This window comes from Stegodyphus dumicola, chromosome 8, assembly GCF_044657685.1.
Source record: "Stegodyphus dumicola isolate Sdum_Otavi_A_Nest chromosome 8, ASM4465768v1".
In the NCBI taxonomy this organism is placed as follows: domain Eukaryota; kingdom Metazoa; phylum Arthropoda; class Arachnida; order Araneae; family Eresidae; genus Stegodyphus; species Stegodyphus dumicola.
In genome coordinates, this window is record NC_140775.1 from 53,482,395 (window position 1) to 53,509,308 (window position 26,914).

Genomic DNA, 26,914 nt, shown 5'->3' on the forward strand with positions numbered 1-26,914 from the left:
GCATACTAGCAACAAAAAGGAAACAAAAGAAATGATGTAAAATCTTGCAACAATGAACTGAATCCAAAGACCTGGTTAATACCCGACTTTCAAATCAAGCCACAGTTTTTAAAGCCATAAAAAGCTTCAATGTCATTAATCATTTAAAAAAAAGCATTTAATATATAAGACCCAAGGACTGTTTGATAGGTTTCTAAATTTTTTTTAAAGATGAACTAATGACAAGACAAAAATATTAAACTAGTCATACAGGAAAAAAATTCACTTTTAAAAATTTTAATAATTCTTTTAATACAAAGCATGTAAAATCAAAGATTTTATAAATAAAACTAATAATTTCTAAATAAATGCATACTTTTTTATCCCCATCCCAGATTCTAAATCTCTGAATGAACTGTTTTGTTGCAAAATTTTATTTTGAAACAAAACTCCAGTTGTATGTGCATGATGTAGCCCTGATAACTTTCTACTAAAACAGTGATTCAGGATAAAAAGTAATTTAAATATAAACTATTTTTTGCAGAACATCTGAAAAAGTACTCGTTCTAAAACGATCAACTGATTTTCCAATACATAAAATAAAAAATTAGGTTTTGAGATACAAACCATTGATGGGAACAAATTAAATTCATAAGTCGAGGTACCACCGTATGCATTTTACTTTGAATTACAGTGAAACTTACATTTACGAAAGAAGCATTAAATGTTGAATGTGTTAAATGCTTCTTTAAACTTCAATTTCATCAAAGGAAAAAAAAAGTGGAATATAATTTTATTTTCTGACTGACAAAGTATTTTCAAGGAAAAATTTCACTTGTTTACAAATGTGTAAGAAAAATTTAACTATGACTATTTTAAGTAATATTGCAAATTTTATTTTGCAACAAAACCTTATTTGTATATGCATGATGTAGCCCAGATAACTTTCTACTAACACAGTGATTTAGGATACAACGTAATTTATATATAAACTTTATTTTTTGCAGAGCATCTGAAAAAGTACTCATTCTACAATGACCGACTGCTTTCAGCTTAATATAAGACAGAAATTTATTGTTGAAATGATACACATTTTGATGCAATTTAGAAGATGGAAAGTATCTAAAATCACTACTGATCACACTTTTATGATTCTTCTGCTAGTTTCTCTGCTTTTTGAAGGACTTCTTCAATTGGTCCAACCATGTAAAATGCAACTTCAGGTATATGGTCCATTTCACCTAAGTAATGAAATTAAAAGTTTAAACTTAAAAATCCACATATTAAAAAACTTAAACTTTTCAAACTTAAAAATCCACATATATGAATTGAAATATCTCTAATAAATTTCAATTGAATCTGAAGCATAGAAAGCAAAATAACATCATTTATAACATAATAATTAACTGCATCTACCACAGCATACTACTACATTTTATTTAAGTACTTTTCCATTACAGCAAACCCTCCAGAAAGGCTTTGCCAATGGCAAAAATCTGCCAAATGTTGATACTTGGGAAGGAGAAAAAAAAAAAAAAACTATTTTGAAGGTTTTTAATGGTTAATAATAGAATTGAATTTCTTTCTTTTTTCTTTTAATTGGCTACATGACAATTTGAAAAACATTTAAACACATATAAAACTGAATGTTCTGCCAGTGGACATTCATGGAACAAATAGCGAGTGCTATTAAATTGAAGTGATTTAATCTCCTACTTTGAGAGTCTAGGGATTCCAGAACGATTGTAATAGAATGTCTACTAAATTGGGATGTCCATGATGGAAGTTTTACAGCACCAATGAATTAAAAAAAAATTAAATACTGTATAAGTCTTATTAATACAAATTATCTACATTTTCAACATTTAAATATATGCAATACAACTCATATAAATAAAAATGTGAATTTTAGTAAAATAACAAGTAAAAATCACTAAGAAGATATAAAGTGGTTCATAGATAATTTAGTTGACTGTTGAATATTTCTAAACCGTTTCATGACAAAAGGTGCACGTATTGCTGGAGTCGCCTGTTTCTTTTACGAACCTGTCTTCAGAAATGAAAGATTTTTCTACAACTAAACCTTAACACGCATTGTTTAATAGTCATCTGTAGACTATAATATGTGACATATGCTTTCTATATACTTTTTTTTATTTACTTACTTCATATACTAATTAAGTTTGTTTTTTGTTTAAATATTTTTATTTTGGATATTAATTCGTTTTTAGTATTTACTTACTTAGTTAGCAACTTCTGATATTATACATTTGACTACTAAACCATTTTACTTAAAATTAATTTTTACTCTGATAAATTTTAAAACAGAGATCTAAACATAATTCTAGTTTATAATAGTCCTTGCTTTCATAATATTACCTGATTTAGATTCACAAAATTTTTTTAAAATTTTCAATGTTTTCACACTGTAATGCTCAAAACAGAAATATTTCACATACATAGTATTTTCTTGCCTCTGCGAAAGGGAAGTAAAACGCGTGCCAAGACACCGTTTGGGGATTATGCATGTAAAGAAAAACTGAAACACACATACACACTATTACAACAGTACCGCCAAAATGTGTGGCACCACATAACGGAAAAATACTCATTCATCAATAAATACCCATTTGGGCATTTACAGAAACACCCAATGCTCCTGTCTCCATCTTCCCAAAAAACTCCCATAACAGTCATCAGTAAACCACGTACATGCATTTAAAGAGCCCCATGACATGCATTTTAAAGAGCCTGCATGTCTAGAATATGCCCTACACCTTATTTTTATATAATCAAAATCCAAGTGTGCGAGTCATTTTTATCTCATGAAGCCCAAATTAAAGTATTTCAAATCACACAGACATATAATACCATCTTGTGCCAAAAATATTAGTTTCTAAAGCAATCCAAAATTCTGACATGGATGCACAACCGGCAGAGGTGAACAAGAATATGTTCTGTCACACCGGCGTGCCAGTAGAGGTTTCATGCTGGCCCATCTGTGTGACAGTCGGCACAAAAAGGGCCAATGCACGACTCGTCGCATCGCACGGTTTGTCTAATCTGCTCTTTATTCTAAAAAACGGCACCATAAATATATTACTAATATGTTCTTCCTAATCATGTTTTCTTCATGTTTATTTTGCAATTAAAACAAAAAATATGATGCGGCAAGCCAAGACATGGAACTGGAGAATAGCAACGAGCTTTAAGTAGATTATTACTTCTGGTAGTTAGTTCATTTGTTGTAAATAAAATCTAATTTATAAACTTTATCACTAATTACAAGTATTATTCATTTTCTACTATTCTATTCTCCCATACAAAGGACATTAAAAATGTTCACATACACATCCATTCCTATGCTTTGATCTAAAAAAAACCACAATTCTTAAAAGCTGTGTATCTTTAGAATTCCTGTTAGAGTGTTTACTGCTGCCATACATTTATTTTTATAGTCACTATATTATTTCTTAAAAAAATAATACACAGTAATAACATTTGGTGCAGCAACCTTTTATTTAAAAAATGTCACCTGACATAAAATTGAAATGAACACCAAATTGAGGGTTGAAGCTAATATCATTTAACTGCTTCACAATGTGGGCTCATCTTTAAAATGAACTTATTTTCATTAGCATTATTCCAAGAATACATTTAATACTTATAAAATGTAATATGTTGTTCTCTATCGCATATCTATTTTAAATACCAAATTTGAGAAGTTTGGGTTTTTTCCCCCCCCTCGCTTTTTTTTTTTTTTTTTTTTTTTTTTTTTTAAGGACTGTTCAAAGTTTCAAGTAAAGTATCCACTTTCGATTTATTAATTTTAGCCCAAATCTAATACAATGTTCCCATTGATATAATGCTTAAATAACTAAAATTGAAAAGTTATGGGTTCTATTTTAATACAGTTTTTTTATTAAAGTCTGTTATGGGCATGAAGTGAAGTACCACTTCCCGCTATCTAATTTTATCCAAAATCAAATCAATATTTAACCCATTGGGGATGTAATCACATTTAATTCTCTCTGTGGCCAATTTTATCACATATCACTTTTCACACAGAACATTTAATTAGCATTTTTTCTTGCAACTAGATATAGCTGTATGTCTGTTAGGGTGAAATTTATAGAAAGTGAAACAAGTTTCTTATTTTTGATATTTTGTTTTGGAATAAGAGTGAGATTCCTGAGTAGATGTTCTGCCTTTTTAAAGATTTTATTATTTTTGGAATTTTTTCAAAAACTGATATTTTTGGATGGTTTAGAGAATATTTTTACATCTAAATAGCAAAACAAAATCCTATTCAAAGGAAATTTATTTTACTGAGTACCCACAAGACCTTTTTAATGTGATACAGACAGAATATACTAAAGATTATTTGTACTTCTGAATAGCAAAAAATTTAAGGGCCATAAATATTTAAAAATTATTTTATAAAAATCTCAAACTTTTAATTATTTTTGGTAACTTTTACCAATATCTTCTTTCTTTCCTATTACAGGAACCACGCCACTGATATCAAGAAGTTGATTACATAAATAATGATTACAGAAAAAATATAACAACATAATTGAAATCCAACTTTCATTATCAATATTTCTTAGTATGAAGACCGAGTTTTCCATAAGAGTTCCTAGTTAAACACAAAATATTAAATAGATTTTAAGCTGTGGAAGTTAAATATAAAACAAAGAATACATCAGCTATGACTAATCAGCAAAATCCATCAGATTTGCCCACCTTTAATATACAACATTCGTATATGAAACTAGTTGGTAATTAATATTCACAACATCAAAGCTATATCAATTTAAAATTTATTAATTTTCATTTCTAATGAAGTTAAGGTATATTTCACATTCAAAATTATCAGAAATATGAATTAATTACCACCTATTATTGATACACTGGAATTATATTTTAAATCACAATGTTTCAAATATCTTGCAAATGAGGCATCTAGATAATATCAGCAACAATTTACCATATTCAACATTAATAATATAAAAGTCTACTTCAAACAACAGGCTGTGCATATGCAGTCAATGCTTTGCATGCAAAGATATTTGAAAAGTTAACAATGTGATAAAAATAGACATAAACACCCTTAGAATTCTCATATACAATAATTATATAGTAAATAAGCAAAATGATTTTTAATTGTTTTTCTACGACTATCTATAATTTTCCTACGAAAATTCACAAATAGGACATTAAACCATACTTGAATTACAGAAATTAATTTAGGACAAGCAGTTAAATACACTTGCATAAAAATGGGATGATGGCATTATCTTACCATTTAATATACTCTTAAAGCCTTTAATGGTATCAGCCAATGGTACAAATTTTCCAGCTTGGCCAGTGAAGACCTCAGCTACTTGGAAAGGCTGTGACAAAAACCTCTGGATCTTACGGGCACGTGATACAGTAAGCTTGTCTTCTTCAGATAATTCATCCATTCCCAAAATAGCAATGATATCTTGCAAAGATTTATAATCCTAAATGGAAAGATTTTAATTTAAAAGGTCACTTTTTATAATTTTATAAAACAAAATATTACTTACTCATACACAATTCAAAGATAAAAATGAAAAGCAATTTTACCCATAAAACAAAGCATTCTAGTTTGTACTTTATCTAGAAATAAAAATTATATATACCCAGATTTTTTAAATTAAATCCTTTTTTTTTATCAGATAAATTTGCTTAAATACTACACATGCTACAGATTCCAAATTTAATGAAATAATCAAAATGAAAAGTAAAATCATTACAGAGATCAAAATTTCCTATTTGTTTATTAAGAATATTACACATAACCAGCATTACAAACCTGCAATATTTTTTGCACACCACGAGCAACATCATAATGTTCTTGTCCTACTATGTTAGGGTCCATAATCCTTGATGTTGAATCAAGAGGATCTACAGCAGGATAGATACCCAATTCAGCAATACCACGAGATAAGACAGTGGTGGCGTCCAAGTGGGCGAATGTAGTAGCAGGAGCAGGATCAGTCAAGTCATCAGCAGGTACATAAATGGCCTATAATAAAGAGGGTGATTCAATATCATAATACTGCATATGATATAAAAAAAATTTCTGAAATTTTTAAGCTCAAATGAGTGAAACAGAACTGCTCACCTGTACAGATGTAATTGATCCTTTTCTTGTAGTTGTAATTCTTTCCTGCATGGTACCCATATCAGTTGCCAAGGTGGGTTGATAACCTACAGCAGATGGGATACGTCCCAGCAATGCTGATACCTATTGTAAAAATACAAATTTTACTGCTATATATACAAAGTGAAGGCATTGTTTTTACATGTTTTCTTAAATGTCATTTCATTACTTTCCCAATCCCATTCACATTAACAGCAGAATATTTCATTTATAAGCTATAATTTCAGCTATATGTTGTTTTTGCCCACACTTATTCAACAGGTTTCCCCCCCCTTCTATAATCTCAATTTTTTTTTTTTTTTTTTTTTGGTTATTTTTAATAGCAATACACAAAGGTAAGAGAGAGCAAAAATAAACATGTAGGATATCTCAGACTGGTGCATACAGGAGCTAGTTGAAAGATGGAAGGGGAATGAATCACTTAGAAGGATGAGTTAAAAAATTAGTCTCTCCTGATGGCATATACTTTGTTCCTGTATTATATAAGATGATTACCAAATATCCTATGCATTCTTCTTTGAAGATAACTTGTAGCTAAAATGTCTAGAAAACAATACACTTCTGAAAGAAAGGGGGGGAGGAAAAACCTGAAAAACTGACAAAAGTTTCAAAATACTTTCCCCTATGTTAACATTAAAAATAATTGTTGCTGACTGAAGTAAAATAAAAAGAAAGAGCAGGAAATCAATTTAAAAAACACTGTATTATCTGAAGTGAAAATTTTCCCATCGTTGAAGTTTGCTACAGTTTTTCATTCAATGCCATGCTCATATTCAAGTGAATGGGTCTAAGCTAATGTATAAAAGGAATATATTGGAACTGAAATATGAAGCATACTTATTTTTCAACTGGACAGAATAAATTTAAATTGTGTCAAACAATCTCTTAGCATGAAAGTGGAAAATTTAAAAATATTCCAGTTGAATGTATCTGCAAATGTAAGGAAATGAGCAAGTTCAAATTCACCGTGCAACCCTAATTGTTCGGCGGTTGGGGTTGGTCATTTGCATTTGGACTGCGGATTTAAATTATCCCTTAGCGAAATTTGCGGTGCTACAGTTTCCTCATGAGTAATCTTCGCACTCTTGCATGGTCCAGACTACATGGAATTAACATTTACAGAAAATTCCTGCGTAAGCACAGACATCAGTCAATTAGCTTAAATCTTTCGGCATATCCAATGTCTACAAAACTGATCTCTTATCTTATGTTGCAAGATTTCCCTTTAATAACAATCAATGCAAAATGAAGTCAGAAAAATAAAAAAAAACTTGTCTTATTACTTTATTTTATGCAATGCTCATGACATGGAAAAAACCATACCTCTAGAAAGTCAAAGAATCTAAAGTGTTTAAAATGTATCAATTTGTACTCTTACATATAGGATATATGCTTAGGAATGTCTCTGTGAAGGATTTTGCAGATAAGGAAAACTGGCTCATATTTCCATTTTATACATTAGTCTGATAGAGAAAATAACAACAACAATACCCAGCCTCATGAGACTAAACCACATTACAGGTCCACTTTCCCTTCAAGACAAGCTGCTGAGATTCAACCTCTGCTATTGTCCCTCCAGCAGAGTGGCGCACCACTTGGGATTCCCCAGGCAGCACTGGTTGTCTACCTGCCAGTTGACTTGCTACCTGCCAGTTGCTCGGGCTGCCCGTCACAGTGGGACATTACCCAGCGAACCTGGGGGGAACTACTCCCCGACTACTAGACCGCACCACTCGGGACTTGCCAGACCCCGAGGCTAGCCAATAAGTGACCTTTCCCAGGGCCTTCATTAAAATAACAATAGAGAAAATAAATCTAATATAAATATTTAATCAATTCTGCACTAAAGCTTACTTCAGAACCAGCTTGTGTAAACCTGAAAATGTTGTCAATAAACAGCAGCACATCTTGTCCTTCTTCATCACGGAAATACTCAGCAACAGTCAGACCAGTGAGGGCAACTCGAGCACGAGCACCTGGAGGCTCATTCATCTGTCCATATACAAGAGATACCTAAAAAGACATTTTAGAATTAAATAAATTCATAGCGAGAAATTTTAGTGTCACAAAGTTAAAAAAAAGTGCCTATGAAATATTAAATGCACAAACTTATATTGGGGGGGGGACAAGAGAACTGAATTGCTAACTAGCCTATCCCCTTCCCTACCCCTCAAATATTTGAAGTATGCATTTTAAAATAAATAACTGCTGAATAAAGAAGATAACTTATATTTATTAAATACCTGAATGGCAAAATTATTTTTATCTGAAATAATCAGCGTTTACTTCATGTATACTAGCATGTTCTTTAAAACATTTTAATAATTTAGATAATTTTACTAATGATTAATTATGACAATAAAAGTCATTACATAAATTAAGATGAATACTATGCTAAATATAAACTTTTTTAGTTCTAAAATGCATTGCTATTTATAACAAACTAATGAAAAAGTATTAAGTAATAAGCATCGTCTTTTAATACAGCATTCCTATTTCTTGATATAAAAATTTTCAGCATTTAATTCTGATCAGCATGAGGTTTCACTAAAAAAACCATAATTTTCCAAAACTGCCACGAGAAAGAGTTATTTTCATATCAGAATGCCCCTGGTATTTTATACCTTAATTTATGCATTTTAAACATATTACAATTTCTTAAAGATGTAATATGTTTAAAATGCATAAATTAAGGTATAAAATACCAGGGGTATAAAATTTTGTACATAAACTTTCTTAAAGATGTCAAAAAATATTTTCGAGGTTACACATACATAGTCTTGCCTGTCAGATGGTTAATGAAATATACGGTCTTCAAACTTTGTCAGCTAAGGAAACTCATAAATCTCTATATAAAGTAAAAATTGAAAAAGCACTGAAAGTATATAAACGTTAAAAAAATTTACGGAGATGATAAAGTGAATTAAAAGTCATGTAATACAAGACTCAGATCATATAAAATGTAGATTTATATTTTGAAAGATGTTTCTTATAAATAAAATACAAAGTTATTCATAAACCGTAATATTACCACAAAATGAGTAACTTCATTTATTTTTTAACATATTTCATAAATGTTCAACATGTCACTTCGTTGATATAGCAGACAATCTATACAACATTGGGAGGATTTACTCGGACATACTTAAAAACTGTCATCACAGCTGAATGTAAATAGTGAAATAAATTACTTCTTTCAGTACAATTTGTACAGCTCATTAAAATACATTTTTATCGAGATCACTTGCAAGGGTATCTCAATCAAAATTTACAACAGCTAAGAGAGCATGCATAAATAGAAGATGACATATTAAAGTGGTAGCCAACCAATTTCCACTCTAATCAACTGCAATATATGCTTTTTATTTGACATAACATGCAAGTCAAAGTGGATCATTGCACAGATATCCATCATAGCAAATGTAGAGCTGAGTTTTTATGAAATAAGCACAAAATGAATTTATGATTCTTTAAACTCTTAAGGAATTATAAATAATCCAGATTAATTTAAATTCCAAGAGAAGACAAAAATAACTATAACTTGATATTCTTAAATAAGATAAAACTACATAAACATGCTAAATCAGATTTAATAATCCTCTGAGTAAAAAGACTTTCTTTTGCTTGTTACAATTCATATTTACTTTGTGGATATTTTTTCCCCTTAAATGTTTTAATGATCTACAAGTCTTTCTAAAAAAAAAACCATGTTAATAACTATAAAAATAATTACTTAAGTTAACTAACTGGCAAATATTATGTACTTAGAAAAGTTTAGAAATTGCTAAAGCACTGTCACCAGAGCCAGATTACATCTTTTACAGGCTTTAAAAGATTTTGATACCCCCACATTCATCCCCCTTCCTTCTTTCTTTGTCTTGGTTTAGCAACACTATACATTCCACGGTAAATATGGCAATGGGAAATTTTTTTGGCGCGCCTTTCCTTGATGCTCTAAGCCCATGCTTAACTCCAGTGCTGACCGGCACTCGTAATGTTAAATATAAAATAAAAGTGTTAAAAAGAATGATAATTTTATAATTTATAAAATTCCTACCATAAATATGACATTCTGAGCATCATTTAAATACTATAATCCTCATTTAATATGGGAGTTGGTGCTAGAAAATTGTTGCATTTATCAGAAATTGTGCTTTCTGAGACACCGACCCCCCCAAAAAAAAGATTTATATTCTAAAAATTGTTTTTAAATAAGCTTCTAGAAGTTTATTTAAAAAGTAGTAAAAGTTAGTTTAAAAACAATACTACAAAAATTTACTTCTAAAGTAAAATCTGTAACAGATCTGCAAGAATCTTCAGCCATGCTTATTCAATTTGCATTCTCTGTATTATATTTTTTTCATTCAGAATTTTAATAGTATTTAAAACTCGCTAAAACCACGATACATATTCAAAACCACGTTCCGTAAGTACTCTATTACATTATACAATGATTATCTGAATAAATCTTTAATTCACTTATATTTTTGAAGAATAATAAACCGAGACCTTTTATTTAAAAATTTGCATGGATATTTTGTTTATATGTAGGTGCTAAATTAACATAACATTTACCATAAATGCAAGTGCAAAAATCAAACATTTTTGTAATGAAATAAATATAATATACAGTCAAAAGTCTTTAATCCGCACCAGACTCGTCGGGACTTCGGCGATTCCGGGTTATAGATCATCAGTTTAAATCTGGTAAGATGGCATGCAGAAATTATAAAATTAAAAATATGAAACTGTAATTTATGAAATAAAGAACTATTATGATCTAAAGGGTATCAAAATTTACAAAAAAAAAAAGCTTAATATTTATTTGTTTACTTTATTAAACATTTCTTTCAATTTAAGTTGTTTTATGTGCTAATACTTTCTCTTTAATTCTATATAAACAGACATAATTTCTTGTTCAGTTACAAAGTTCCGTTGTTCAAGTCCTGTAATTGCTGTGCCGAGAATACCGACTAACTTGTCAATCAAAATTTTTTCGTTTTCACTAACCTCTCTGTCACTTTCTTCATGTCTTTATCCATTTTTTGCAGCAATTCCACTTTTTGTTTGATGGACATCGAAACATACTTTCGCTTTGTAGATCCTTTGGGAGCTCTAGCATCGGAAATTCTATTTGACATAATCGAAAGTTCAAGCTTACTTTTATAAAATTGCTCTAACAGTCTGCAAAAAACAATAAGCCGGATCTGATTCGAAGATTAAGGAACAACACAATCTGCAACATTAACTGAAATAGATAATTAGATAATTTTAGCTTATACCGTGCGTTATACATTAAACGCGCATGCGTAAACGTATTATGCGCTTGCGCACACGCACAGCCGTAAAGGTCTTACGCGCATACGTCGACACAATGCATGCGCAGAAAGTTTGTAGCTTTGAGGTCCGGATTATGGGTGTCCGAATTAATGACTTTTGACTGTATTATATAAATGATAGTCACTACTAGCAATGTGTTTTAAATATTATTAGACTGAGAAATCTTGTAAAACTTAATCTTGTAATCTTAATGTGCATTAAAACAATACAGAAGAAAAGAAAAGGGAGGAAACTGCTTTAAAAAACATTTAAATCCCCTTTACAATTGCAAAAATTCAGAATCTCACAGTTTTACATATTTCAAAATTATGCAATAACAAAAATATCGATTTTTGTTAAATAAGAAAAAAAGGTACTTTTTTTTGACAACACGTGAAAGAATATTCTAATTAAATTTCTCTAAGCATCTGTAACAAAAAAATTTCAAAAGAGCTAACCTTAGAGCTTTTATCCTTTAAACTGATAACACCACCCTCAATCATTTCATGATATAAGTCATTTCCTTCTCTGGTTCTTTCACCTACTCCAGCAAATACTGAATAGCCACCATGAGCTTTAGCAATGTTGTTAATCAGTTCCATAATTAATACAGTTTTACCTACCCCAGCACCACCAAACAAACCTTCAAAAGAAATTAATCAAAATTATAAAAAAAAAGGAATACTCAAAATAGAATATTACAAAAGACAATATGTAATCAAGTAAAAAAACATACCAATTTTTCCACCTTTGGAATATGGAGCTAATAAATCTACAACTTTTATTCCTGTCACTAAAATTTCCTGTTCGACACTCATTTCAACAAATTCAGGGGCTTCTTGATGAATTGCAGAATATTTATCAGTGACTACTGGACCTCTTTCATCAATAGGTTCACCAATTACATTGATAATTCTTCCTAAAGTTTCTGGGCCAACAGGAATTTTGATGGGAGACTTCGTATCCAGCACCGTGTTGCCACGAACTAAGCCTTCAGTACCGTCCATAGCAATCGTTCGAACAGTATTTTCTCCTGTGAAAAATAAACACATATTTAATGTTAAAAAACAAACTTTAGTAACTAACACTAAGCCAGTCATGACATTTCACTAAATTCTCATCATCAACTTGTAAATCAAACACAAAGTTATCGCATAAACTAAAAAGTGACAGTAAGAGCTACAGACAAAATTATGCTAAGTATAATTAAAACATAATTTACATTAGATTCTATTTTATTAAATGGCATGTATTGTATAGATATTTAATAAACTGTCGATTTATTCTTTACCATAGTCAATTTCGTTCTCATAGATGTTTATAACAACCAGCAAAACATTGCCTTTTCTTAAGACCAAAGTTGCCAGTTTCTCTCGACAAGGCCACTATAGAAGACAAGTACCCAACATAGGGTATTTCATATTGAATAAGACAAAAAGGATAGTATAATTCAAATCTTAATTGATTTATTAAACAAAACAAATTTCGAGATTACAATTATACAAGTTTTAATAGGCAACAGCGAAAAATCTTCTGGTTACGAAATCACCCCTTAAAAGCATTTTTAACCTCCTGCATGGCTTCATCCATGCAGGAGAAAGCATACCATGTTTTAGAATACAGCAAAACATCATCATTTATCATTGTTCAAAGACATTTTTGTACGAAATTTGGTAAAGAAGCACTACATCGAAAAGTGGGCGAAATAGTTTGAGGAAACGGCTGCTTGTGTAAAAAACCAGCCCAGGCTAAACAGCAACCCAAGCCAAAGTGCTGAAAATTCGTGAAACATACTTACGAAGTACCACAAAATCAACGCTGGGAAGTTCTGAATTCAAAGACCCTCATGTAACGGTATGATGCATGTTACAAAAAAGTTTACAAATCCAGCCATACACCTTTCAGAGAGTGCAGGCATTAAAACTATCCGATGAACTGTTGCATAAAGCTTTATGTAAGAATCTGCAAGATAAGCTGGAGGTGGTTGGTTTCGTGAACGGACTTGTGATTAGGGATGAAGCCACTTTTCATGTTTCTGGCACAGTTAACTGCCATAATTTACAATTTTGGGGCATGGAAAATCCACATAGGGTAATGAAACATATGTGATTCTCCAAAGGTGAATATTTTATGCACAATTTCCAAAAGTTCTGTTTTTGGTCTTTTTTTCCTTATGGAAAATCGATTAATGAATGCATTAACCAATATATGTTATTACAGTAGTTGTTTTCTCAGCTGGAAGAATACATAGCAATATTAACATAATATCTAATAGGATAACTTTATTTCTACTTCCCTATAACTCAATTCTTGCCATTTCTTGTTGTCTCTACTACTTCTTAAGTTTCGAATCGTTCATAATACAGTTGGCCCTGCGAAATCTTAGACTGAATGACAGTTTGTGTTTGCTTTGCTGTAACAAGTCAGTTAGGGTATTAGGATCGCATAAACTTCAATAGTTCAGCATGATTTTCGCAAGTAGTTTCTAAAAGCTTACCTTTACTAATCCGATGAAAACAAACATTATGTGTATGAATTTATTTTTAAATTTAGTTGAGCTCGTTCTCCGATTTCACTGAGGAAAGATACTTGAGAGCAGATATGTTTAAAATTTTTAGAATTGGTCACTAAATTCCGGAGCTGATGGAATATTGTATCTGTTTTTCAGTTTTAAATTCATTTGCCTTTTTCTATTTTTCTTTTAATATGTATATTTTCTATTTTTTTTTAATTTCAGCCTTCTTTCAATTACCTGATTTATAGGTGAAAAATTTTTCAAAGAACAGAACCAACAGCATTAATAAAACTTTGCAACTTAATAAAATGCTGCACTTTCATAAAGTTTATGACCTTGTTTTGTGTAGAAATTTATTATACACCTCTCCTTTTTACCACACAGACATTACAATCCTTTATAAATTAAAAATAAGAAGTTTTAGATACTTTAAAGAAAGCTGTGAAAAATTATAATTCCCGACACTGGCTTATATAAGCTGATGCATGACTCAGGAAAATAAAATTAATAATCATCTATATCAATTAATATCTTCAACATAAAATTACAGTATCTGCAGATTAGCAGATTAGGTAATTATCCCAATAACACATAAAAAAAAGTCTCTCAATTGTAAAAGATTTTTTTAATTCAAAACGACTTATTATAATCATAACACAAGTTGCAAAGTTTTATGACACTTTATCACAAGATTTATTCTGAGAAGACTTAGTCAGTTTACACCTATAACTAGTAGAGAAATGCTGGCAGATTTTAACACCTGAAATAAATCTTTATGTGGTTTCTCTTAAAATTTACATCTTTCAGAACATTTTATTGATTTATTAATAATACTGTACTCTATTTTTTACTATAGCAAGCTCCACTCACTCAACATTTGGCAAAGCATTCACATTTACAATAGCATTTCCACTTCTATAGCAAAATACAATACTTATAGTATCAGCTGATGTTTTTTGGAAATATATTTCATTCACAGCATAGGATCCTACATTCTGTATATCATTTAGTACATAACTGGTAAATACCATTACAGTTTATTTAATAAACTGCTTACATGTCTTTCAAGATTCACACAATTCCTGATAAATTATAGACAAACATGAAATGCTGAATAAAATCTGTTGCGCCTGAGCGCGCATTTCATTACTAGCGTCGGCGCATGCGCCTTGAGCTCTTGGAGTTTGTGAGCTAAGAGCGTGTGAGAGAATTCGTGGCTTCAAGTGGTCATGAACGATGCAAATTAATGAGAATAAAAGTGAGATATAATACAGTTCATTGTTCCTGAGTTTATTGAATTATAGTGTAGTGCCTGTGCAAAACACTGTGGTCCGTCGAGCCGGAGATCTATGGATTATGAGTTATTTACAAATAACAAGTAAGTCAGCAGTTTCGATTTAAGAATAAAGTACCATTTTGTTATTTTGAGATACTGTGTAAGAGTTTTGAGAAAATTTATATACTGTGTTACTGTGTTTAAGTAATTGAGAAGAATTATTTATTATCTTATTTCATTAAGAGTACAATGTTGATAAAAAAGGTGCACTTAAAGAGGATTTAAAGCTATTAGCTTTAGAACTGAATACAGAATTAAGTGAAAAGATAATTGTTACAGTTTTAATTTAGCGATTAAAAGTAGTGAAGCTTTTAAATCCGATCCAAATTCGGTAATAGAGTTGGGTAATTCTATAGTAGAGCATCGTAAATCTGAAGAAGCTAAAGTATTACAGTTAAAACAAATTAAATTTAGAGAGATGTACAACAGAACTGGAAATTGCTCAACTGCGAGCTGAAACCAAAAGTGTTAATAATGATCAAAATGAAACTAAAGGAGAAAGTTCCGATTCCTTAGATTCTCTTATTAAAAGTATAAGAACACTAACATTGAAGGTTCCGAGTAAACCTGAAAACTGGAGTTATTTTTTCTCATCTTTAGAAAGAGCTTTCGCGACAAAAAATGTGCTTGAGAAATCTAATCTAAAGCGGAAATATTGTTAAACTTGTTAGGGGAACGGGCTTCGAACATTATCGTGTATATTAGAGATGAGGAGCTAAGTGACTATGAAAAAGTAAAAGCTATTATTCTATAAAGAATTCGAACCTACACCACAAATTGTTTTAGAAAATTTTAAAAAGGCTCAACGCCTAAATGAGTCCCATGTGCAGTTCGTGTCGCAATTAACCACAAATTTCGAATATTACTTAAAATTGAGGAAAGTGCTGATTTTGAAACTCTGAAGCAGTTAGTAATATCAGACAAATTATTTGAGACATTAGATCGAGAAACGACAGCCCATATTTCTGTAAGGCAGGCTGAAAGTTGGTTTCCGCCTCAACAAATGGCTAAGGAAGCAGATTTATTTTTCACGTCTCGCGGAAAGTTCCTTGCCGCAAGTGTGGACAGTTTTCAAAAATCTCGCAACAATTACAAAACGTCGAAAAATGTTTCAAAGGTATTCCTTGCCGATGTAAAAGGTTTAAAGTGTGTTCTTTGTGAGGAAAATCATTTTTTGGCAAAATGCCCAAATTTCTTGAAACAACTGGTGAATGATTGGGTTGAAATCATCAAAAGTCGTAAATTATGCTTTAATTGCCTAGCATTAAACCATTCCGTCAAAAACTGCAAATCAAAGTTCTCGTGTTCCGTTTGTGGGAAAACACATCACATGACACTGTATTTTCCAGTAGAAAATAAATCATCGAAAGAGAAGGGAAAAAATAAAAACGAAACAGCGAGTAGTTTCAGTATGCTTTTCCCCCTAGCGCCAGACTTTCTGCCTAACAGCGGTAATACTCTACTTACAGCAACTAGTGTAAACAGATCCAAAAAAAGTGTTCTGAGCAGTACTTCATCGTTTATAAGCAGAGACTGTGCGAATAAATTCAACTTTGATTCTGAGAAGGTAAACATTGCGATTTCCGGATTAAATGATTCCTTGTTTACAATTCGGAAAAGAGTTTCGGCATGCATTAGCAATAAAGATAAAAGTTACACGAGACATTTAGACTTATTAGTAGTACCAAAAATCACGCAAGACTTGATTCCTTCAAGGAAAATTGATATTAAAATGCAGGATTTTTGTAACATAAAATTAGCTGATGAGAATTTTAATGTTCCAGAACGTATAGAGATGCTTTTAGGAGCTGAGGTTTTTTTTTGAGATATTAAAATCTGAACAAATTCGCTATGAAAACTCGAGTCTTATTTTACAAAACAGCGTGTTCGGGTTTATAGTGTCGGGAAGCATTACATCAGAAGAACAGAGCCGCGTACATTGTGGGTTAATGAAAACATCTAATGACTTAGAACAAACAATGAGAAAATTTTGGGAAATAGAGAATGTTGAAATAGCCATTCCAAAAAATAAAGAAACAGCAATATGTGAAGAACATTATGTGCAAACTCATAAGCGGAATGAAGAAGGGAGATACATTGTAACAATGCCACTAAAGGAAGATCCTAGTTGCTTAGGAAATTCAAAAGATGTTGCCTTTGAGAGATTAAATTGCCTATGGAAAAGATTAGTTAAAGACCCTGAATATTTGAGTCTGTATCAGGATTTTTTAAAGGAATATGAAGAGCTAGGGCATATGACTGAGGTTAAAGAGAAAAATGAGCCTAGGGTAGTGTACTATATGCCACATCATGGGATATACCGACCTCAAAAAAACAACTAAATTGAGAACAGTGTTTAATGCATCATGTTTAACATCAAATGGAATTTTGCTAAATTCTTTACAACGTAATGGAGGGGTTATTCAAGATAATCTCTTTTCAATCATGCTTAGATTTAGAAAGTACCCATTCGCATTTACGGCACATATTAGAAGAATGTATAGAATGATTGAAATTAACCCTGAACAGAGATGCTTGCAGCGAATCCTGTGGAAAAAAAAAAAAAGTGATGCACCTGTGAAAATCTACGAGCTTAATACTGTGACTTACGGTACAGTTAGTGTGCCATATTTAGCTATGAGAACTCTTAACCAATTGTCGATTGATGAAGGTCCAAAATTTCCTTTAGCTGCGCCAGCCTTACTTAAAAATTTTTATATGGATGATGCGCTTAGTGGAGCGGAATCTTTGAGTACAGCTAAGGAGCTTAAATCTCAGTTAACTGCAATACTGAAGAGTGCAGGAATGACACTGCACAAGTGGTGCAGTAATCATGCTGAACTTGCGGAAGAAGATCACTTTTATTCCTTTCCTAATGAAGCAGAATCTACAACACTTGGAGTGTCTTGGAGGTCTAGAAGAGACTGTTTCTGTTTTAGAGTGAAACTCGATAATGACATATTTGTTACCAAACGACAGATATTGTCCACAATTGCAAGATTGTTTGACCCGATTGGTTTACTAGGGCCAATCATAAGTAAAGCCAAAATATTCCTCCAACGGTTGTGGTTGTTAAAGCTGAATTGGGATGAACCACTACCAAAAAAGGAAGCTGATGAATGGAAGAAGTTCTCTACTGAACTGGAAGTTTTAAGTAAAATAAAAATTGAAATGTTTATTCTTATTGCAGAAGTAGACTATGTGGAACTTCATGGATTTGCAGGTGCCTCTGAGGTAGCATACGGAGCAACCATATATTGCAAGTGCCGTTCGAGAGATGGAGAAGTGAAGACAAGGCTAGTGACGAGTAAATCCAGAGTCTCGCCTATTAAACGAGTTACTATTCCGAGACTGGAGCTATGTGCGGCAGTCCTACTTGCAAGGTTGATGGTTAGAGTAATATCTGAATTAGAGATTCCTGTGAACAAAGTTTATCTGTGGAGTGACTCCATGATCGTGCTTTCATGGATACAAAAGAAACCTTACCAGTTGAAGACATTTGTTGCAAATCGAGTGGCAACAATTCAAGAGTTGACCAATAGTCATCAATGGCGTCATGTGTCATCAAAGGAGAATTCCGAGTGATCTTATATCCCGAGGTTTGGATCCCAGTAAACTTCTACAAAATGATATGTGGTGGAAAGGCCCTCTGTTCCTGAGATACGACGACTACCCAAATAGAGAGATTCCGGTGGAAGTCATTGTGAAGGACTTTCCAGACGAACTTAAAATCCTTAGTGACTCTAATATTTTTCTTAATGTGAAAGCTAACCCTTTCATTGAGAATTTCTTAAATTTAAGTAACAATTACACTAAAATTATTCGTGTTTTAAGTTTTATTTTTAGGTTTGTAAACAACTGCAAGGAGAAGGACAAGGTTTCAGGTCCTCTTCAGAGCTCAGAATTAAAATTAGCTGAACTTAAACTGATTAAGCTAATTCAAGATAGCAAATTTTAAAAAGAAATCTCAAGCCTTGAAAAGGAGGGTAAGGTACCTCCAGATAGCAAGGTAAGAAGCGTTTTTCCATTTTTAGATCAATATGGAATTTTACGAGTTGGAGGCTGATTAGCTAATTGTAAGTTGAATTCTGATAGAAAATTTCCTATAATCTTACCAAAGAATCATAAGTTGACCAATCTAATTATTGTGATGTTTCATAAGAAATGCACGCATATTGGTCCACAAGGCTTACTGTCTATTGTTAGACAAGGGTTTTGGCCCTTAAACGGGTGCAATACTTGTAGAAAAATAGTACATGAGTGTGTCGTATATTTTAAAGCAATACCAGTGCCCTGTCAACAACTTATGGGTCAACTCCCTTAAGAAAGAGTGAGCCCGAATTTTCCATTCAATTGCGTTGGAGTTGATTTTTTTGGTCCTTATTTTATAAAATACCCACATCAGAGAAAAGGTCGCCTTAACAAGGTGTATGTGTGCATTTTCGTTTGTTTTGTTACCAAAGCTTGCCATCTTGAGTTGGTAACAGACCTGTCTAGTCAAGCATTTATTGCAACCTTAAAGCGTTTTTTCAGCAGGAGAGGCAAGTGTGCACGCATATTTTCAGATAACGCAACCAATTTTGTTGGTAGTAACGCAGAATTAAAGAAATTGAATAGGCTAGTCGGCAAACCAGATGATGAATTAGGTAACTATTTATAGAGTGAGAGTATTGATTGGTCGTTCATTCCCCCTAGAGCTCTCAATCATGGAGGTCTTTGGGAGGCAGGTGTCAAATCCGTTAAGTTTCATTTGAAATTCGTAGTAGGCAATTTAAAACTAACCTATGAGGAGTTTCTTACAGTAATTGCTCAAATTGAAGGCATTTTGAATTCTAGGCCCTTGTAACCTTTATCATCCGAACCAGAGGATTTTGATATCTTGACACCAGGCCACTTCCTGATAGGCAGACCTATCACGGCTATTGCAGAACCTAACATTTTAAACGTTAACGATAATAGATTAAAGAGCTGGCAAAAATTGACAAAAATAGTACAAACAATTTGGAAGTATTGGAGAAATAACTATTTGAGTGCAATGCAAGGAAGAACTAAATGGTTCTTTGAAAAAGACAATGTCAAGGTTGGAACTATGGTAATTTTAAAGACTGATAATGTTCCTGTATGTAACTGGCCTTTTTGGCAGAATCGTAGAAATATTCTTAGGTAAAGACAATAAGGTTAGAGTAGTTTTGGTGAAAACGAAAGGAGGTATTTTTAAAAGATCAATTAATAAAATTTATCTTTTACCTATGCCAAATTAAACAAAAAGTATGTTTGTAATTAATTATTGTATTTTCTTATTATAGTAGTTTGATTTTGTTGATGTTATTAGTTGATGTTTATAATTATTTACCCGTATTTCATATTGTCACTTTGTGTAATTTTTTATTGTAAAATCTAATTTTGAATGATTACATCATGTCAAGGCAGGCGGTATGTTGCGCCTGCGCGCGCATTTCATTACTAGCGTCGGCGCATGCGCCTTGAGCTCTTGGAGTTTGTGACATGAGATTGTAAGAGCATGTGAGAGAATTCGTGGCTTCGAGTGGCCATGAACGATGTAAATTAATGAGAATAAAAGTGAGATATAATACAGTCCATAGTTCCTGAGTTTATTGAATTATAGTGTAGTGCCTGCGCAAAACAAAATCTTTGTTAGAATTTACATGCAGCAATGGCCAAAGATTTGACAGATTACTTTGATTCTACATATGTAATATATGCATCTCCTTTCCATTCAGTTTTGATATAGTACAAACATATGTATGATCTTCTTAATCTCGAAATCTCAGTTGCCAAATATAGTGCGCAGTATTTCTGTGGTTTCCTGCAGGCAGTAAATGTAAGTTTAAGATGGTTCATATAACAAATAACATGTAATATGATCTTTTAGAGAAATATCGAAATAAACATATAGTTTATCCTCTGTCATTTTAAGTTAATTTAAAGAAAATAAAGGTAAATCGTGCAGCCAAAAATGCCAAAAATTTGGTAAAAACTAAGATATTTACTGAAATAGCAAGAGATAGATCAAAAACTGCCTGTAAAAAAAGCATAATACACATTTTTAAAAACTAGTGTATGTTTTGATCAATCAAAAAGCAATCGATTGCAAAAACAACACCAAAAGCAAATTGCAGAATTCATAACCCACGTGAAAAGAATCTTTGTTTTAAAAATGAAACTGCAGCTCAGATAAATAATGACATTCAAGTCAATGTTAGAACAGATTTTCAGCTATATAAACAAACACAATATAAGAACCAAATTCTCAGATCAAAAAATGCCATTGCATTCACTTAAATACATACAGAATGAAAATCCAGTATTTTTTAATAAATCGAAATTGAATTTTCTTCTGAAGGTATATCATGTGCAAGACTAAGCACTTTCTAAGATTTATAAAACAATGCATTTCATAAACAATAATTTATTAACAAATCAATTTCCTAACAATCACTTTATTAAAAAAAATAATCAGTAGAGATAATCCTGAACAAATAGGGAAAATGATAGTTCAGGTACTTTTTCTCGCAATTATCTCAGACTAACACACTGCAGTAATAGAACTATGGATCAGTTTCAATGCACAAAGATAGATAAAAAAATGATGCCACCACATGCATACTATGCCAATCATGGTTACATTATTTAAAACGATAATGATCCAAAACACACTGCTTAAGCTATGAAAAATATTTCTTACAAGAAAATAACTTTTTATAATGTCTGTCATTATCACCCGACATAAAACCAACTGTGAAATTAAATAGCATAATTAGAAAGACAACAAACTGTTCACCAAAATGGCATGGAGTACAATTTTCAGATAATTAAACAATAAAACACACAATTAATAATACATAGTGCACAGAATAACACATTAAAGTTATCAGCAATATGGGACACTGGACAAAAGTTTAGCTTTTTCATGACACCTCAATGCATTTCTAAAAAATATAACAATTATTTATATTTTACAATTAACATATGCAGAAGCAATTTTTTAAATAGGTAAATAAATGATAAATCCTTTACTACCAAAAACAATGCATATCCATTTTTAAGATTAAATAAAAAATTGCTTTGCCTATTCTTTGTTTCATCTTTTGGCCTCTGCTACATATTAATCTAGTACAAACAAAGACAGGTAAAGATTTAAAATAGCATCTGACACATTTATATTCACAACAAAAATTATTAAAATTCAAAACATAAATTGACCAAAAACGTTCAAATTTAGTACAAACTAATACAATTTACAAAGCAACGAAATCTGCAAACCTAAGTGCTGAGCCACTTCCAAGATTAATCGAGGTTTCCTTCCTTCAACCTCTAAGGCATTTAATATGGGAGGAAGGTCATCATCAAACTGCACATCAACAACAGCACCAATGACTGCAACAATCTTTCCTTTTGCCTGAGCAGCTGTTGCAGCAGATGCATAGCACTGAATAGCTAAAAATTATAGGCAAATTTTAACAAGTATCTTAACAGCTAAAAATATGAAAATTGTCAAATTATTTTAGCCTTTAAGTTTGTATATCAGAAAAGCCTTAAAATTACAAGCATTAATAAATTATCATTTGAAACCCAAAACAAAGCTAATTGATAACCTTTTAAACTAGTTTTACATGACTTGCTTATTTATCTTGTATGTCCAAATATAAAATATTTATGACAAAAACTTCATAATCTAGCATTATCATAGGGCAATAAAGGTTGCATGAACTTCACTAATTACAGAGAGTGTTTACACAATTTTGTAATGATTTTCTAATAAATTTAAATATTAATTTTAAAATATAAACCTGAGTGGCATCAAATTAGAATATGGTTTAATTATCGTCTGCAGCATTAAATGTAATCTTTTCTTTAAAATGTTTCTGAAAAATAAACACTGGATTGAAGGCTATATTTTTGCGCTGTCCGAAAATACTCTTCAATTATTAAAAAGATGTGAAATGCATTTTTTAATATTTCTACTTGTAAAATAAATGACATAATATGAAATAAACGTCAAAGTTTACATCTGACTGGTAAAAAGGGCACAATTTAAAAAAAAAAAATGCATACAGAACAAAGGTGTGTACAGCTCTCATTAAATCACATCTCATGTTTTAAAGGAAAATTCAGACCCCCTAAGTGGTACTGCAATTGAATCATGTTTCTCAGCATAAGACTATGTGCAGATTGCCATATGAAAAATGGAAATATATAGTCACAATTGACAGATATACTTATCTGATTACAAGAAAAAAAGACCGATTTACTACCAAAAAAGGCTTAATATGCTGGTTCAGAGAAGTTTTTTTTAAAGGTTTTATGGTTATTACTAGATTCTCTTGTAACGGAAACCTTAAAATAAGGAAAGTGGGGGAAAATGTCAAAATTAATTTGGATTACTATTTGAAATATGTCTTAACACCTATTTTTCAAGAAGAAATTCTATCTCTGGTTGGATCCTAGCAGAGCCCACTTATATGGCGTGCATCAATGTGTACATGGACAAAGTCAAGGGAGTGTGCAATGCCAAATTTGTGCAATTTGGGATTTTCTTCAAGTGAAAATAGGTAAATGGATAAAGAGTTTGTGCAATTTTTTGACTTGTTATTATCAAGTTGGCGATTTTGAGAAACACACAAAGCAGTGGGTGATTCCGCACTTTCCCAGTAAGTCGCCAAGGGTGTGGGCTCTCCTAGAATTTTGCCCCATCTCTTTATCCAATCTTCACCGAGTTAATTTCTATCAGGATAAGGCTCCAAGCCTTATCCTGACATCTAAATCTACTGCTCTTTTGAAAAGATGAGAAAGTAAAGTGGAATTGAAGCTATTCCCTATAAATGCATCCCACCCAAGTTCCCCGATGTGTCTCCTATGGATTACCATCCATGTGGACTTTTAAAACAAGCTCTTCATAAGCGGTATCCCAAAACATTGGATGGACTGTGGAAGATTGTGAAGGAGGAGTGGAATAAAATAAACCTTGAAGTTTTAAGAAAAGGAAAGGACTTTTATCTTGGAAACTAAGATGTAATATGATAACTCAACAAAGGGATATCAGATTGAACACATTAGAAAATAAAATTCTAAGATTTGTTTACATGTAAATCTTAAAAAATCATTTCAAAAATGTGCAAACAACCTCTTTATAACTTCATATGAAGTCTTCCTGCACCTCTGTGTTTCTAATTCTACCATACTCCTAGCTATGTTGCGCATGAACTTCATAACGTAAAAAATCCACAAAACTGAATTTGTGGTTCACTTTGAAAAGCTCGATTTTTGGAATTCTTTTGTTTTAGAGGCGGCCCAGAAGTCGGAAAAAATGGTTATTCCTTCCCCGATATTTCCTTTTATTGTATTTCACAAAGTCGTGGCTTTTGAGTCAGGCACTGTAACAATAAAGGTTTCTTAAGTTTCCTGGCAAAACTGAAATGCTTTTCTTAATTACACAGCAACTTTATATTTCCTTCCATAAATATATTTTTTCTTTCTATTGCACAGCTTTTATTTATTTATTCATTTTGGCTAATCTTTACTGTACTATACCCCTTGGTTTTATTTTAAAAAAACGGGCAAGTGGTATTGGTGGTTCGTGAAATCTGGAAGCTCGTGGCGCTTTTTTGTAATAGTAACTCTTTCGTGTGGACCCATGTTTTTGGTTCTTAATATTCTTTTCAGTTGCTGTGTTTGCTTGGACATGTGTGGTATGGTCTTTTTGAACTTGCTATCATTTTGCTGTGAGTACCATCATTTGAGTATGACCGAGGTGAGCAAGAAGATGAATGTTAATAGGAGATGAGCCAAAACGACGAATGTTTAATTGAATGGAGGATCTTACCTGGAGGATGGAGGAGATGGTGGTGGTTGTGGTAGTATGAAGCCTAAACGTATACATGTGACAAAAATCATCCCCGTGTGTTAGGAGAGCAGCAAATTTTTTCTGAATACCATGACAGTTTTAACTTTGTTTAAGCTTCCTGATTTTTATCAGTGAAAATAGATTAATATGTACATGGACAAAGTTAAAGCAGTGCACAATGCCTACTTTGTGCAATTCTCTATTTTTTTATTTTTTTTTTTTAAGAAAAAATAGGTCAATGTGTACATGGAGACAGAGTTTGGTAAGTCTCTGACTTCTTATTTTGGTTTTGTGTAGTGGCCATCATAAAATTGCCGACGATTTTGGCGTCACAGAAGAAACAATTTGCCAAGGGGTACCACAGAGTAAATTTTTAACCTTCATTTTGATACATAATAAAATCAAGCGAATTAATTTTTCATATTCAGTCACAGATACAACTAAGGAAATAAATTAATGAATTTCTATTATTTTATTTTTTTTTATCATTTAAGATAAAAAAAATACTATTCAGTTAAAATAACCAAAATATAAAACACATATTCTTAATATAATTAAATATCTCAATAATTATCCATTTTTGAATGACAGCAAATGTTTAAATAAGGGAAACTATGAAAAGGAGCAATGAGAATGATATAAGGAATGTGACCTTTGTTGTTACCTTCAAACGACAGTACATGGCCAAGATTCACAAAAGAAATTATTTAAACCCTAAAGATATATTTAAATGACTGTAAATGCAAATGAATGTATATATATTAGGGCTTTAATGGTTATTTAGATAGCATACAAATTAACTGTAAACAAAAATATAAATGTATGTTGTTAAATGTAAATACTCAATCTGATTATTATTTAACGGATTTTCATTTAAATAGGCTGATTAACTTCATTCAAACTAAAGTTTGCTAAAATAATACGGCATCAAATAAACCACTGATGCATTTAGCACTCAGAAAAAATTAGCAGTTGTCTTCCATATTCGAAAGTGCATAACGTCATAAATCAAAAATACGACAGTGCGAACGCTGAGATCCAAACGGAAACTAAATATATTTTAAGAGAATGCAAACAATGATAACATTACAGATACACCCCAAAGTAGTCTTAGAACAAATATGGCACCTTTATTACAGTTAAAATGATACGACTTTACGTGAATAAAAGATGATAATAATATTGAACAGACGATTGATGTAACTTTTCAGAGTAAAAATAATATCAAGTACATTAATTTTTCTTAAATTAACCGGCTCTATTTTACTTACATGTGGTCCATATACACGGGACAATTTTTATTCCGCCAACTACATTTGGAGTAGATAGTGTAGATGCTTTAAACAGTAGTGTGGAGGCTCGTGAAAAAGCCCTAAACATTTTGAATAAATACAATAAATTTTCTGGCCCAGAAATATCTTACAAACTGATTCCTAAATATGACCGAAACGACCTGGTCGGGACACGCAACGAGCCCGGATGAAAAATCTCGTTGCCACAAAGAATTCGATTTCTTTAAATAAAAAATGGCAATACTTAATGGCTGCCCGTACAGCCATTGTACTGTATTATTCGATTTTACTCAATTTACTATAGAAGTCCTGGCTTTTAAATATTTTGTAATTATTCGGAAGAATCACAGAATATAATGATCATTATATTCCGTGTGAAGAATTTAGCAAGGCACGCTAGCAGGATGCACTGCCC

General features: G+C 31.7%; 1 protein-coding gene across 1 annotated transcript; it reads right to left on the reverse strand.

The window, feature by feature from the left end:
• Window positions 1-956: 956 nt before the first annotated feature.
• On the reverse strand, window positions 957-26,687 carry ATPsynbeta (ATP synthase, beta subunit). Its single transcript, XM_035369674.2, has 9 exons — window positions 26,479-26,687; window positions 22,627-22,800; window positions 12,228-12,524; window positions 11,950-12,134; window positions 8,027-8,185; window positions 6,134-6,256; window positions 5,822-6,034; window positions 5,285-5,486; window positions 957-1,220 (listed from the first exon to the last, which is right to left on the reverse strand). The coding sequence occupies exons 1-9, from the start codon at window positions 26,585-26,587 to the stop codon at window positions 1,126-1,128; spliced, it is 1,557 nt and encodes a 518-aa protein (XP_035225565.1). The 5' UTR covers window positions 26,588-26,687; the 3' UTR covers window positions 957-1,125.
• Window positions 26,688-26,914: the final 227 nt, after the last annotated feature.

Coding starts and splice junctions, on each gene's coding strand:
- ATPsynbeta (XM_035369674.2), bottom strand. CDS start 26,587: ATGTTTAGGGCTTTTTCACGAGCCTCCACACTACTGTTTAAAGCATCT. Junction 22,801..26,478: donor CCCGTGTATATGGACCACAT/GTAAGTAAAATA, acceptor TATAATTTTTAG/CTATTCAGTGCTATGCATCT. Junction 1,221..5,284: donor CTTTAAGAGTATATTAAATG/GTAAGATAATGC, acceptor TTCATTACTTAG/GTGAAATGGACCATATACCT.